The sequence below is a fragment of the Schistocerca piceifrons genome, chromosome X (genome assembly GCF_021461385.2).
Source record: "Schistocerca piceifrons isolate TAMUIC-IGC-003096 chromosome X, iqSchPice1.1, whole genome shotgun sequence".
Lineage (NCBI taxonomy): Eukaryota > Metazoa > Arthropoda > Insecta > Orthoptera > Acrididae > Schistocerca > Schistocerca piceifrons.
Genome location: NC_060149.1, coordinates 586,096,165 through 586,109,763, shown reverse-complemented (window position 1 = coordinate 586,109,763; position 13,599 = coordinate 586,096,165). Strand labels below are relative to the sequence as shown.

The following is a 13,599-nucleotide window of genomic DNA, read 5'->3' as shown; positions in this document are numbered from 1 at the left end:
TCTATGTGCCTGTGGTTCTGTCAGTGTGATCATGTGATGTATCTGACCCCAGGAATGTGTCAATAAAGTTTCCCCTTCCTGGGACAATGAATTCACGGTGTTCTTATTTCAATTTCCAGGAGTGTATTTCAGATAGGACTAGTTGTATGTGATACACATTAAGTAGAGAGTCACATACAAATTCGAAGGCCAGAATCAGGCCTCAAATAAATTTTTTAATAGTGTGTAACAATTAGTACAATGTGTTTCATTTTAAGCATTCCTAAAAGAACTGACTATGTAGCACTGGCATATCAATTGATGGTAGAATTCGTTCTATATGTATTAGAATGTAAGACTTATAATTTGTTTTTGTAATCATTATTACTGCTATAACCTGTGTTATTGTTTAAACACTTGAATCTCTTGTATCTGTTTTTATCTAATTTAGTTTGAAAGCCCCATGACCATTTATATATGGTTATTACCATAATAATCTGACGTATCCTACATCCTAGCAATACACTCGCATCAAGGAGCTATGGAACACAAAAATAAATAAATAAATAAATCAAATTGGGTGATACTGCATTGATGGTCTTGGCTCACTTCAAAAACTTTCATATAATTCAAACAACTGAATTGTTTACCATTAATTCACCACTCAAATGGTTAAATGTAATAATAATTATTCAACTCCTATGCCATTACTTTTTATAAAATCATAGTTTTTTGCCACAACATGGCATGATTTACACAATAAAAACATTATGGGATTCATGGAGTACAATATGTGAATAAAGGAATGAATTAATCATGAAACACACCAACAGGTGCTTGTTGTATATGTTGAGTGCATGGTGTAATAACACTCCTACTAAGTAAACAGTCTTGTATCCAAGCCATGATTTCTAAGCATATTATTGATGTTAAGGTGATACACTATTCTACAATAATTAACACTGTCACAAAAATAATTAAATAATCTCAGCAATGTAACAAGTCAATAATTTCTCAATCTTCATCTGTCAATTTTAGCAGTTCAGTAACCACAAACTTTAACCTTTTTCACAAATATCTTGAGCTAGTGTTGCCTGCAATATTTCAATAAAGATATTATATGCGCTCTCAGAAAAACTCCAAAGTATTGCTTTGGTAATGTTATAAAGACTATGGCCACTGACAGAACATTTAATATTTCTGTAATTTAATATGAAATTCATGAGTTGAGGTTTCCAGGCAATTACATTTTTAGGAAACAGAATTTTCAACATTCAACGCTTTTCAATGAGCTGCTTGAACCAATGTTCTCTACAACATTTAAGAATTACTGATTAATTGCTGCAGGATGTACTAATGGGATGCATTGTATCATGTCCCAGACACCACAATCACATCAGAATTCAATGACCATATAACATTAATGGTGGCACATTGAAAGGCAACATGATGGTTTTGAAACACACCAAATTGTCACATCCCTACATTAAGGACAATCTATATAACAGTTGCTAAATCAGGAAAGTTTCAATTCTTGAGTGACTGGCCTTCCTTCAGATAACTCCACAAATCATATTTCAAGAGGACAATGCTCAACCATGTAGAGCAAGGCAAGCCTTCACTAAAGAAGAATAACTACCACTGCTTCCATTATCAACACATCCACTCACCAAGTGACTCACTGAACACACCTAGGTTCTGATTAACTAACAATTTGTTCATCATGACCATCTAACTTCTTCAATGACTTGCATACAAACTGTATGGAGGGGGATTCACAAGAAATGCATGCAAGCCCTCTTTCATCCCACATCATAATGTTTAGAGGATCTGATTGCGGTACATGGTGATTTACCGAATACTGGATTCTCAGGGTCAGATTATTTGTGTATTTTAATGCAACTAACCTGTGACATAATTTTTTTTGCAGTCACTTATAACCTTTTTGGGACTGCAATTTTCATAAATTATGAGGGGCATTCAATAAGTAATGCAATACCTTTTTCCTTGGCCAATTTCAATTAAAAAAATGTGGAATTTGTTGTGATATATCATGGAAAATTTCTGCTTCAGCCCCTATAGTTTCATGAAGTACTGATATGTGATGGCACTATGCGTAGCATTCAAAAGTAACAGAGGTGTGCTACGAGCAAAGAGCTGTTGCTGAGTTTCTTTTAGTGGAAAACCAGAGGATAGCAAATATTCATAGATACTTGGAGAATGTCTATTCAGACCTGGCGGTGGACAAAAACACGGTGAATCATTGGGCGAGGCACCTGTCATCATCACAACAAGGTCATGGAAACCAGTCCGATCTCCCTCTTGCTGGCCAGCTGCACACAGCTGTGACTCCTGCCTGCTGGGTTCCTCACTGTCTAACAGAAGAACATAAAGAGCAATGATAGGCCATCTGTGCAGAATTTCTGATTGGCCCAATGTTGAATGTGCTCCATGCAAGCAGTTCATTAATGATGTGGAGGTTATTGACACAGCAAGACGTTGACCAGTACAGATGTGCCATATTGGCCTACAGGCCATCCCAGTATGGTGGTCTAAGGCTGTTTCATTAAACAGATATTATGTAAAAAAGCAGAGGTTTTATAGCCAAAAGAATGCAGAATAATATGGTTAATATGGTGTGTTGGAATTATGAATAAAACTGACCTGCTTTCAGAAAAAAATGTGTTGCATTACTTATTGAATGCCCATTGTAGTAAGGGTAAATACTGACTGCCAGTTATAGCAGAATGAAAACTTTGAGATTTTGTTGTCAATTTGTAATTAGAGAATCCTTTTTTCATTTGGATTAGATACAGAATAGTGGGATAAAAACTTTTTTCATTTTTAATGTGGCTTCTTAATCTTACAAGCTGACAACCAAAATAAAAATAGCTATTTCATTTTTTTATTGTAAATTTGTTGAGAAAATTAAATAGTAAAACTATTTTGTGCACCTTCAAAGACATCATCGAGTGAAAATGCATTTAATTTTGCAATACTTCTGCTGTTTTAATGACTAAGTTCGCTGTGAAATGAACTGCAACCCATCTGCAATATTTTCTTCATAAAACATTTACACTGTTGAACTGTTTTAAATTGTTTTTAGGTGCACAGTGATTTGTACTACTGTTAAATTGTTTGTCATGTTATTTAAGAATAGGTTCAATATACATCAAACCAACAGAACTGTATAGAGAACAATTACTGTATTAAGACTATCCAATTCATCCCACCTTCGTCAGTACTGTTCAGTGACTTCATGTAACACGGTTAAGACTTGTTACCCAGTTCCATTGCTGTCATTTTGACTGTGTAAGCATACTTATGGTCAAGTTATTCTTCAGATTTTTTATATACTTAATTAATGTCTTCAAAAACTGTGTTACATAGAATAAGAACAAGAAGTGGCCTAGATCAATTATTTGGAAAAGTCATATTTGATGATATACCATTCTGAGATCAGTTATGCTCCAGCAATGGAAAATATTAACATGAACATTTAATTTCTGTACTGGGGTTAAGATACCAAGCAAGCAAGTGCATGTTGTAACAAGGAAAAATGGGCGCTGATGACCACACTGTTTAGCGCCCGTAAACCTCAAACAAACACACGCACACACACACACACACACACACACACACACACACACACACACAACAAGGAAAACTTTTGAACTTCTTGTAGATAGGTCTTTCAATGGATGGGCACACTGATGATAGCCATTCCACAAATTTGCTTCTCGATGAAGCTCATTACCAACACTCAATCTGAATTTGAAGAGAACAACGATAAGTATGAAACTAGAGAAATATGATTGGTACTATCCATTACACAGCCTTTGTGTGGCACAGAAAGGAATGAGTTATTCAGCTATAAAAGACTTACCCAGTGTTGTGATGAATCTAATTAATATTAAATTAACTTCAAACACAAACTGAAATCATATCATCCTTGATAGCACACATAATCTTGCATCTATCACCTAAAGTTACAAAAAGTAATTAGGGTAGCTTAAGACTCATGTAAAAAGCAATAACTTAAATGGTCAGTATGTTGGCATCTTTGTAACTGATAAAGTGTACCACACACACACAAACACACACACCAAGCAGCAGCAGAGTAACATACACACAAGAGGAATTAATTTTTACAAGCTTTCGGAGCCAGGGGTTCCTTCTTCTGGCAGAAGAGATGAAGGGGAAGGAAGATGATTGAAGGAAAAGGATTGGAGAGGTTTAGGGAAAGGGGTACTGTTCAGAAAAGTCTCCCACAACCCCGTGTCAGGGGAGACTTACCAGATGGGACAATAAGGAAACACTGATTGTTGCGGACTGCACAGGCTGAGATTTGAAATACTGAGGGCCTAAAGGTTGAAGACAGGCTGATATGCAAGACAGAGATTACTACTAAAACATCACATGAGTTAATAAGAGTGAAAAGCTATTACAGTATATTATCAATAATTGATTATTTTCATTGTTATATATAAAGAGGGAGGGGGGGGGGGGGGGGGGAGATATGTATGCACCTGGGTCTGATCAGTCTTGCAATTGAAACTACAGTGAAAATCAAAATTGTTTTATTTGCAACATTAGCTACACCTTCCAGCTACTTCTCTACATACTCACCTCTGTGACTCTGACATTTTTTGTAGCTACGTATCAGATTTTCAATACGCTCATGGGGGAAGATAGCCACCTTTCCTTTCTGCCAATCCTACACACAGCTATGCAGCTCACTGTCCTCGTAGCCAGTGGTTCATGTGAGAAAAGAAATGAGAATCACAGGGAGCAAAGTTTGGATATGGTCAGAGTCAAATGTTACCCATCAAAAATGCTGTAAGAGTGTCTTTGTTGCAGCTGCAGCATGCAACTGAGCATTGTCGTGAAGGAGAACAATGCCTGTTGAAACATTCCTCTTCACTTGCTCTGAAGTGACCTTCATGGATGATTTTCTTGAATACCCTGATTCACTCACTGAATGAGATCATCAGCTGATGCTTGCTTCCTTCTCTGACATAAACATATGTACACCCTGCTTCAAAGTTCCTGCACCATTGCTGCACTTTGCTATCACACTTGAAAGTTACAGTATGTTGGCCACATGAGAACAGTTTGGACCCCTCAGCATGAAGAAATTGAACAACAGCACACGCTTCCAGTCTGTGCTCAGAACTGAAAAGTGCAATATGATGCAATTCACAGGTATACTAAACACACAGAGCAACACATCTGGGCAAACCTTCATCAGACTTTCACTATGGTTTTAATTTTGTGACTGACCAGACCTTGGAAAAAAAGCCCTCATACATTTGTGGCACAGCATAAGGGATCTTATCATGCTAATCATGGTAGTAACAAACTCTCCACACGTAACTACATAAAAAGACTCTAAAAAATCTGATATACATGTCTTGGATGCACTCTTACAATCCCCACTACTCTCCAGATACAAAGGAATAAGTGGTCTCTTTGATTACTTTGAAGAATGGCAAATAAAAGAAAAACTTAGTTGCTCTTTTAAGTAATACTGTTAGAAAATTTTACTAACAAGGGAACCTCCCCATTGCACCCCCCCCCCCCCCCCCCCCTCAGATTTAGTTATAAGTTGGCACAGTGGATAGGCCTTGAAAAAATGAACACAGATCAATCGAGATAACAGGAAGAAGTTGTGTGGAACTATGTAAAAAATAAGAAAAATATACAAACTGAGTAGTCCATCCGCAAAATAAGCAACATCAAGGAAATTGTGAGCCAAAGAGCGCCGTGGTCTCGTGGTTAGCGTGAGCAGCTGCAGAACGAGGGGTCCCTGGTTCAAGTCTTCCCTCGAACGAAAAGTTTAATTTTTTATTTTCAGACAATTATCAAAGTTCAGGCACTCACACATAATCATCTTCGCTCTCCAAAATTCCAGGACTTGTTCAGATTTGCTTGGGCATATGCAGGATTTGACGGTCTACACACGGAAAAATTTGAAAACGTTAAAAACATATGTTTTTTTTTTAATCTCATTTTGTTCGTTTTCGTTCGTTGTATCTGCTCAGGGCGGACGTCACAAGACACCCGTTTCAGTTCGTCGTTGATCCATTAACCCAGTTTTTTATTACAGAAGGCAGCTAACCTTCTGACCGAACACATAGACATGCCGGCTATGACAGAGCACAAGGAAAACTGTGCGACTGGGAAACTGTTGCATTCATTTGTTGCAGTTTATGTGACAAACTCTTATGCTTTCATCACTTTTTTGGGAGTGATTATCACATCGACAAGAAAACCTAAATCGGGCAAGGTAGAAGAATCTTTTTACCCATTCGCCAAGTGTACAAGTTAGGTGGGTCAACAACATATTCCTGTCATGTGACGCACATGCCGTCACCAGTGTCGTATACAATATATCAGACGTGTTTTCCTGTGGAGGAATCGGTTGACCTATGACCTTGCGATCAAATGTTTTCGGTTCCCATTGGAGAGGCACGTCCTTTCGTCTACTAATCGCACGGTTTTGCGGTGCGGTCACAAAACACAGACACTAAACTTATTACAGTGAACAGAGACGCCAATGAACGAACGGACAGATCATAACTTTGCGAAAATAAAGAAAGTAAAATTTTTACTCGAGGGAAGACTTGAACCAAGGACCTCTCGTTTCTCAACTGCTCACACTAACCACGAGACCATGGCGCTCATGAGCTTGTGGTATCCTTGATGTTGCTTATCTTGTGCTTGGACTACTCAGTTTATATATTTTGCTTATTTTTTCGTAGTTCCACACAACTTCTTCCTGTTTTCTTGACTGATCTGTGTTCAGTTTTTCAAGGCCTATCCACTGTGCCAACTTATAACTAAATCTGAGGGGGGTGCGATGGGGAGGTTCTCTAGTAAGGAACATACCACATCACATTCAATAAACGTTCCCCAGTACTTATCAGCACACACATTACATATATTACATAACAATTATCATGCCACTGCATTGTCACCTGAAACTTATTTTTTACATTATTCCTAACAACCTTAATGATGAACTGGTTCTCAGCAGCTTGGCTGTATTCAATAAAAGTCATGGTGATGAAAAAGCACTGACTAGTGGATGTATAAATAATCTCTATTTGTCCTAACACAACCAGTATCAAGCATTTCATAACCATTAACAGTCAGCCATGGTAATAAAAAAAGTGTTAATGCCAGCTCAGATAATGATAAATAAATATTACTTCATCCAGCAGGAAATATTTGTTTCTTCATCCCCAAGACTTTTATAGAATTTCTAACAACAATGGCAACTTAAAAGACAATGATGCAAAATTACATATTTAAGATACTTATGTGATGTGCCCAGTAGTTTCATCATTACACACACTAATCCTTCAAGACTGAGAATTGTAATTTTCCAAAATTAACCTATCAGTGCACCATAAAATATTTAAAATTTAAGTGTATTAAATAGTATTACCTGATTTTTATCTATTTCTCCATCCTGCAATTCAGCTTCACCCTGTTCCTGGAATGTTATGATGATCAAGGCAACGAAGATGTTTACGAAGAAGAAAGGGAATACGACAAAATACACAATGTAAAAGATGGACATTTCTATTCGATAATTTTGTATAGGACCACGGTTGTCCTGTGTTGTGGCCATTGAATTCTGAAGCACTCTGAAACAAAAAAGGATGTGTGAAATTAGTGCCATTACTGTCACTTTTTTTTCCACACTCATTCAAAGCATAATGATGCTGAATATTTCATTAGATTAATATCAAAAATTTTGTCTTTGAAACCAGATGCTATGTATATTACTTAGATGGTACCTACAAATTATGAAATTGTGATTATGTATCTTGAGAAAAAATACTGTAATGTTCAGAACCTGACTGCAAAACTATAATTTTAAAAACGTTCCCTTAATTAGGGATAGTACATTTTTGTTGTTATATCCTTGTACATTTATCAATAAAGATTGTTTTCATAGCTTACAGAAACAAGCAAGATTTTATGTACAAGAATGACACATAACACAATAAAAGTTATTTATTAACATAAACCATAGTCCATGTGGAGTTGCTAGTCTCTCATTGGGCAGCTCCTTGGAAGAGAGACAGAGGAATGCCTACCAGATACGGAGCATAATAGGGAAATGAAACATCAGGGTGGACCAAAACTAACAGCTGCTGCCTTGTAATTTGGGTATTGAAATACCATACGCTAAGAAACCTTGACTTAAAAACAACTGATCCTCCAGGTTGAAGCCTAATGTGTAAGACAACATTGAAATCAGTGAAAAAAAATTAATCCATTAAAAATCGTAGAAGCATGGTCGAAACCTGGGAAACTACTCACGAAAATTTTATTAAACTTCATATTAATTTGAATGGATCCAAATGTACAATTTTGGATATATGGAATCAGCGATGAGGAATTTTCCCATAAAGTAAATTAAATCATAGAGCATCTTAGAGAAACAAGACAGATTATCATTAAAAGTGATTTTAACAGTAAGACAGGATGTAAAATGAAATAGAAAATTATTAGATTATTTTGAGAAGACATTGTGAATGGTAATGGTAATAGACTCATTAATAGTTGTGAGCAAAACGCACTGAAAATTCTGAATGGCTTTTCTCAACAAATGAAATGTATAAATTCACATGGCATAAAGATAAATCATAATAAAAGACTTCAATAGATTGTATCATAGTTAAACAGTATGCAAGGATAAAAGTAAAGGATGTAAGATTATAAAATGGCTAACATTCTGTTATTATTACACAGTTAATTCCAAATTTCTGTTTCCCTTCAGAATGATAGACAGAGGAGAAAACTACTTTACTGATACAGAAAAACTACCAATAGAAGTCACAAGCCCTAAAAATGAGGTGTAGTCATTGAGTCATAATAATCACTTAGACAAAATAAAGTTATGTAATTAATTTTATGTTTGTTTTAATGGCATTGTCTGCAGTCCTGACACATTTTTAAAATCCTACACCACAAGGCCACAGCCCACTGCTAGAGAAGCACATATAAAATGACGCAGTCCACTGATAAAGTGGAGATGAGCTGTGCCACTTTGTTTTGGCTTCTCTAGTGGAATACTACGGTACTGTGGAGAAGGGATTTCACTGTGTGCCAGGACCGCAAATATGTACTTGCAAACAAACAAAAAATTAGTCAAGAAACTTTTTTTAAAGTGATAATTAAATATTTATATCTACCAGTTGCGTAATTTATACAGCCTTGACAATGAACATTTTTACTTTAGTTTAGTCTGTGGCACAAGCCTCTGAGCTGGCTACTGGCCTCCAGTCTTTCTTCACTGAGGCAGGAGGAGGGGGATGTCGGAGAGCCCACTGCCCCAGTAACCCTTTACCCTTGAGCGAGATACCCCGTATTCATTTGACAGCAGGCAGAGTGGACCTAGGATCATCCTAGATTGACAGGAATGAGGAAAAATCCCCACCCCATATGGGATTAAACCCGGGACCTACAGGGCAAGACTCTAGTGGTCTACCCACTACACCACCATGGCCTCGATAAAGAACATACCACATATTTGTTTCAGAAGTTACTAGATGAAAAATTTTATACTACAAAAAATAATTATCATCATATCATAGATAAATTATATAATTCAACAAAAGAAGCATTTGTGGCATGTAAGTAAATAATGGGTCAAGTGCCAAAAACTGAAAATTTGAGTTATAGGTGAATTTCTGCGCTAACCGCCAACATGAATAATATATATTCTGATACAAGTACCAGAACAGTGAAAAACAGTATTTACAGCTGTCACAAGATGACACCAAAATTGATGTTCAAATAACGAGTCATGTGCCCTCAGTTCTGTATTATTGTCTTGGTGCGTACTTGTGTGAATTGTTGACAATTGAAGTAGCTCTGTGGTTTGTTTGCAACAATAGGACACTGCAGAAGTAATTATTACAGATACATAATACACAACATTGAAAAAGGGAAAGGAAAACTGGACCAAAATGCAGGAAGAGAGGGAAAGGAAGAAATTATGCAGTGAAAGAAAGAAATATACTCGAAAAGACAGCACTGTGGCTCCAGCTAAAGAGGCTCCCAAGCACCATATAGGCCTCAATTGCCATTTTAATTTTTATTAAAAGTGTTGGAATCTGCATCAGTTATGTTCTAGTATTTTAATGTGTTTAATTTGTTATTCAAACCAATTTTGTATGGAGAAAAATCATCGTTCTGATTATGAGGTTATAGTTAACTCAAGATTTTAAACATGGCTGAAACAGCAACTGTTGAAATTCTTCACGGTAAATGATAACAGCCAAACAGTTGCAGGATAAAGATTTATTAAAATTCTTGACCATGGTTTCAGTATATCTAAATATACCTTCAATAGAAGTAAAATACACCTGAACAGGAAGACACCTTCATTAGCAAAAACTTAGCATCAGAACTGAGAATGAAAAAACACAATAGTTTAAGTAATTGTAAAATTACCAGAGTATTACAAGCTCAAAAACTTTTAAGGACTAAATTATGTATTTGAAAATGTTTATAAATTTTGCATAGAGTTAAGAATCTCTGACCATTCTGCATTATTCATTGAACTACCAAAAATTAAGAAGGAAATTTCATGTAACAAAAGCCGTATAAAAAGAAACTTCAATGAAAAAAATTCAGTTACATTTAGAAATAAGTTAAGAGAGGTTGAATGGCTTTACAACAGATGTATTTTGAGTAATAGCAACTTCAACAGTTTTTAAGCAGCTTTCTTGAAATATTTAATGAAACTTTTGCACTTAGAACCACATGCAACAAAATGACTGATAAACTTAAATGGATAACCCAAGGTATAAAAATTTCTAGTACCAGGAAGAGGAAACTCCACAATGAACTGTTTTAATCATTATAAAGCTATATTTTAAAAAGCTGTGAAAGCAGCCAAATAAATGTCAAACAAGAAGTTCTGCGTATAACATAAAAGTAAAACAAAAGCAGTGTGGTCTGTTGCCAAACCAGAGTTAGGTTTTAAAGTTAGTAGTAATGCAATATCTAGGATTAAAGTAGATGATAGCTTTATTGTAAACCCAGCTCAAATATCAGAGTGTTTAAATGAATTCTTTATAAATGTGGCAAAGTGAAATGTTGATACAGCAGAGTATCAGAACAAAATGAATCCCTTCAGAATCCACAGATTTTAAAAAAGTCGCAATAAATGATGTGGAAAATGTTATATTATCATTAAAAAATAAAAACTCTGCTGAGTGGGATGGGGTACCCAGTAAAGTGATTAAAACAGTGTGTGCCATAATATCAACCCCCCTAACTAAAATATTCAACCATTCTTTTGAACAGGGATGCTTTCCTGATGTTCTGAAGTATGCCAAAGTCAGACCTCTGCTCAAGAAAGGCTTGAGGGAAGACATGGGAAACTATCGGCCTATTTCTGTTCTTCCAGATCTTTCAAAAGGGTTAGAGAAAGTAGATGCAAACCAGATCAAAAATTTTATTGTAAAAATGATATTATTATAAGCAACCAATTTGGATTCCAACCTAGAAAAACACTCTGGATGCAGTGAATAACTTTACTGAAAAGATAGGCAAATCATTGTATCAGAGGAGTAAAGTTGCAGGTATCTCCTGCGACCTCACAAAAGCATTTTACTCCATGAACCATGATTTACTTATCTACATATTATACAAATACGGGATTAAGGACAATGCTCTAAATTGGCTAACATCATATTTACACAACAGAAAAAAAGAATAACTATCATCTCAGGTGCAGTTAATTATTATTCTAAATAGAGTACAGTATCACAAGGTGTGTGTCAAAGCTCCATTTTGGGGCCAATCCTGTTCCTACTGTATGTAAATGACTTACCCATAAATATAAATTCGCCATCAGTTCTGTTTGAAAATGCTACTTCTGTTTTAATTGAAAATGATGATGCAGAACAAATTCTGAACTCCATCATAAGCACACGGGATACCTTGGAAAACTGGTCCCAGCTAAATGGGTTGCAACTGAACATTGCAAAAACCGGTATGGTACATTCCAAAACCAAACATCCAAAATGTGTGGAACTTAAAATACAACATAACAATCAACCTATGAAAGAAGTTGACACAGTCAAATTCCTGGGACTAAATGTGGACAAGAACTTAAGCTGGAATACACATATTGACTTCCTATCAAATAAACTAAGCAGTTTTGCATTTGAAAAGCAAACACTAGCAAATTTGACTGACTTTTGTTGCTTATCATAGTTATTTTGAATCTGTCATTAGATATAGCATAATTTTCTGGGGCAGTTCAAGTAGTGTATCACAAATACTGGTTATGATTTCCATTGTTTTGAAAATGCAAGATAATAAAGAAAGTGGTCTGTGGTTTTCTACATTTTCTAGATCACCATTTTTCAGGATTTGGATTACTTTTGCCTGTTTTAGGTATTCAGGAAAGCAGCCAGATCTGAAAGATTTATTAATTATTATTGTTAGAGGGATGTTGTTTATACAAATCTTAAGGACGCTTCCTGGGATCTCGTCTAATCCCGCGAATTTTTTATTGTTTAATTGGTGTATTACCAGTGGCACCTCTTTCTCTGTTGTTGTAAAGAGCACCATTGAGTGTGGTGGCTGGTCCTGGTGGTGTCGAACGTATGTGTCTGAAAATTTCTCTTGCAATGCCGCTGAAATATTCATTCACAAAGTTTGCTAGTTCATTTGAGTTGTTGATTTGGAAATCTTTGTTTTTATCTGTGTTTCCAGGTGTTTTGGTCCAGCATTTGCTGTCTCCTGTTTGATTATATTCCAGATTTCTTTGTTTTTGTTATCTGCCTTCATTAATGTTTTACTGTTTGCACGTTTTTGTGCAGCTACCAATAACTTTCTATAAGTTCTTCTGTAATATTTGTAAAATTCTAGAAGGCTGGACCAGTCTGGTTATTTTTGATGGATGTGAGATACCTTAGAGTTACAGACAATTTTTTGATACCTCTGGTCACCCATATACTTTTCTTTATGCTCCAATGAAATGCAGTGTTTTGGGGAATGCTTCCTCAAATTTTAGTTTAAATATTGTCATGAACTTATCAAACATTTTGTTTACATTAGTTTCCACATACACTTCCTTCCACATTTCATGCTGTAGCTGGAATGAGAACTGACATAGGTTTGGTTCTGAGAGGATCCTTTTGTATGCATTCAATTTAGCAGACATTTCTATACAATTATTGGCTTTTAATATCTGACAGAGGTTATCTGATAGGCCTAGATTTTCGACAAGTATCGTGGAGTGCTTCCTTTCTATGTCTGTTGCCACGTGATCCATTATTGAGAAAGATTGTTTAGTCACTCTAGTTGGGCAGTTTACGAGTGACATTAAGCCATAGCTGCAAAGGATATTCAAATATGTACTACTAATATCATCTGATTTCATTGTGTGGATATTGAAGTCCCCAGTCCGAAACATGTGTACTGCACAGCAAATGGAGTCTTGTCACCCATTATTTTGGACACTCCAAATCCTAACTGTTCCCCCCATATACATTTATGAAATTAAAATCTTTCTACACAGCAGACAAAAATTATGTGAGGAGAATCATTTTAACCATACATATAACACAAGAAACAAAA

General features: G+C 35.8%; 1 protein-coding gene across 1 annotated transcript in view; it reads right to left on the bottom strand.

Moving 5' to 3' along the window:
- Nucleotides 1-13,599, bottom strand: part of LOC124722536 (voltage-dependent calcium channel type A subunit alpha-1) — a 393,558-nt gene that overhangs the window by 8,639 nt on the left and 371,320 nt on the right. Inside the window, exon 23 of the mRNA XM_047247682.1 lies at nt 7,433-7,634. Coding sequence (XP_047103638.1) covers nt 7,433-7,634 — 202 coding nt within the window. The remainder of the gene's footprint in view (nt 1-7,432; nt 7,635-13,599) is intronic.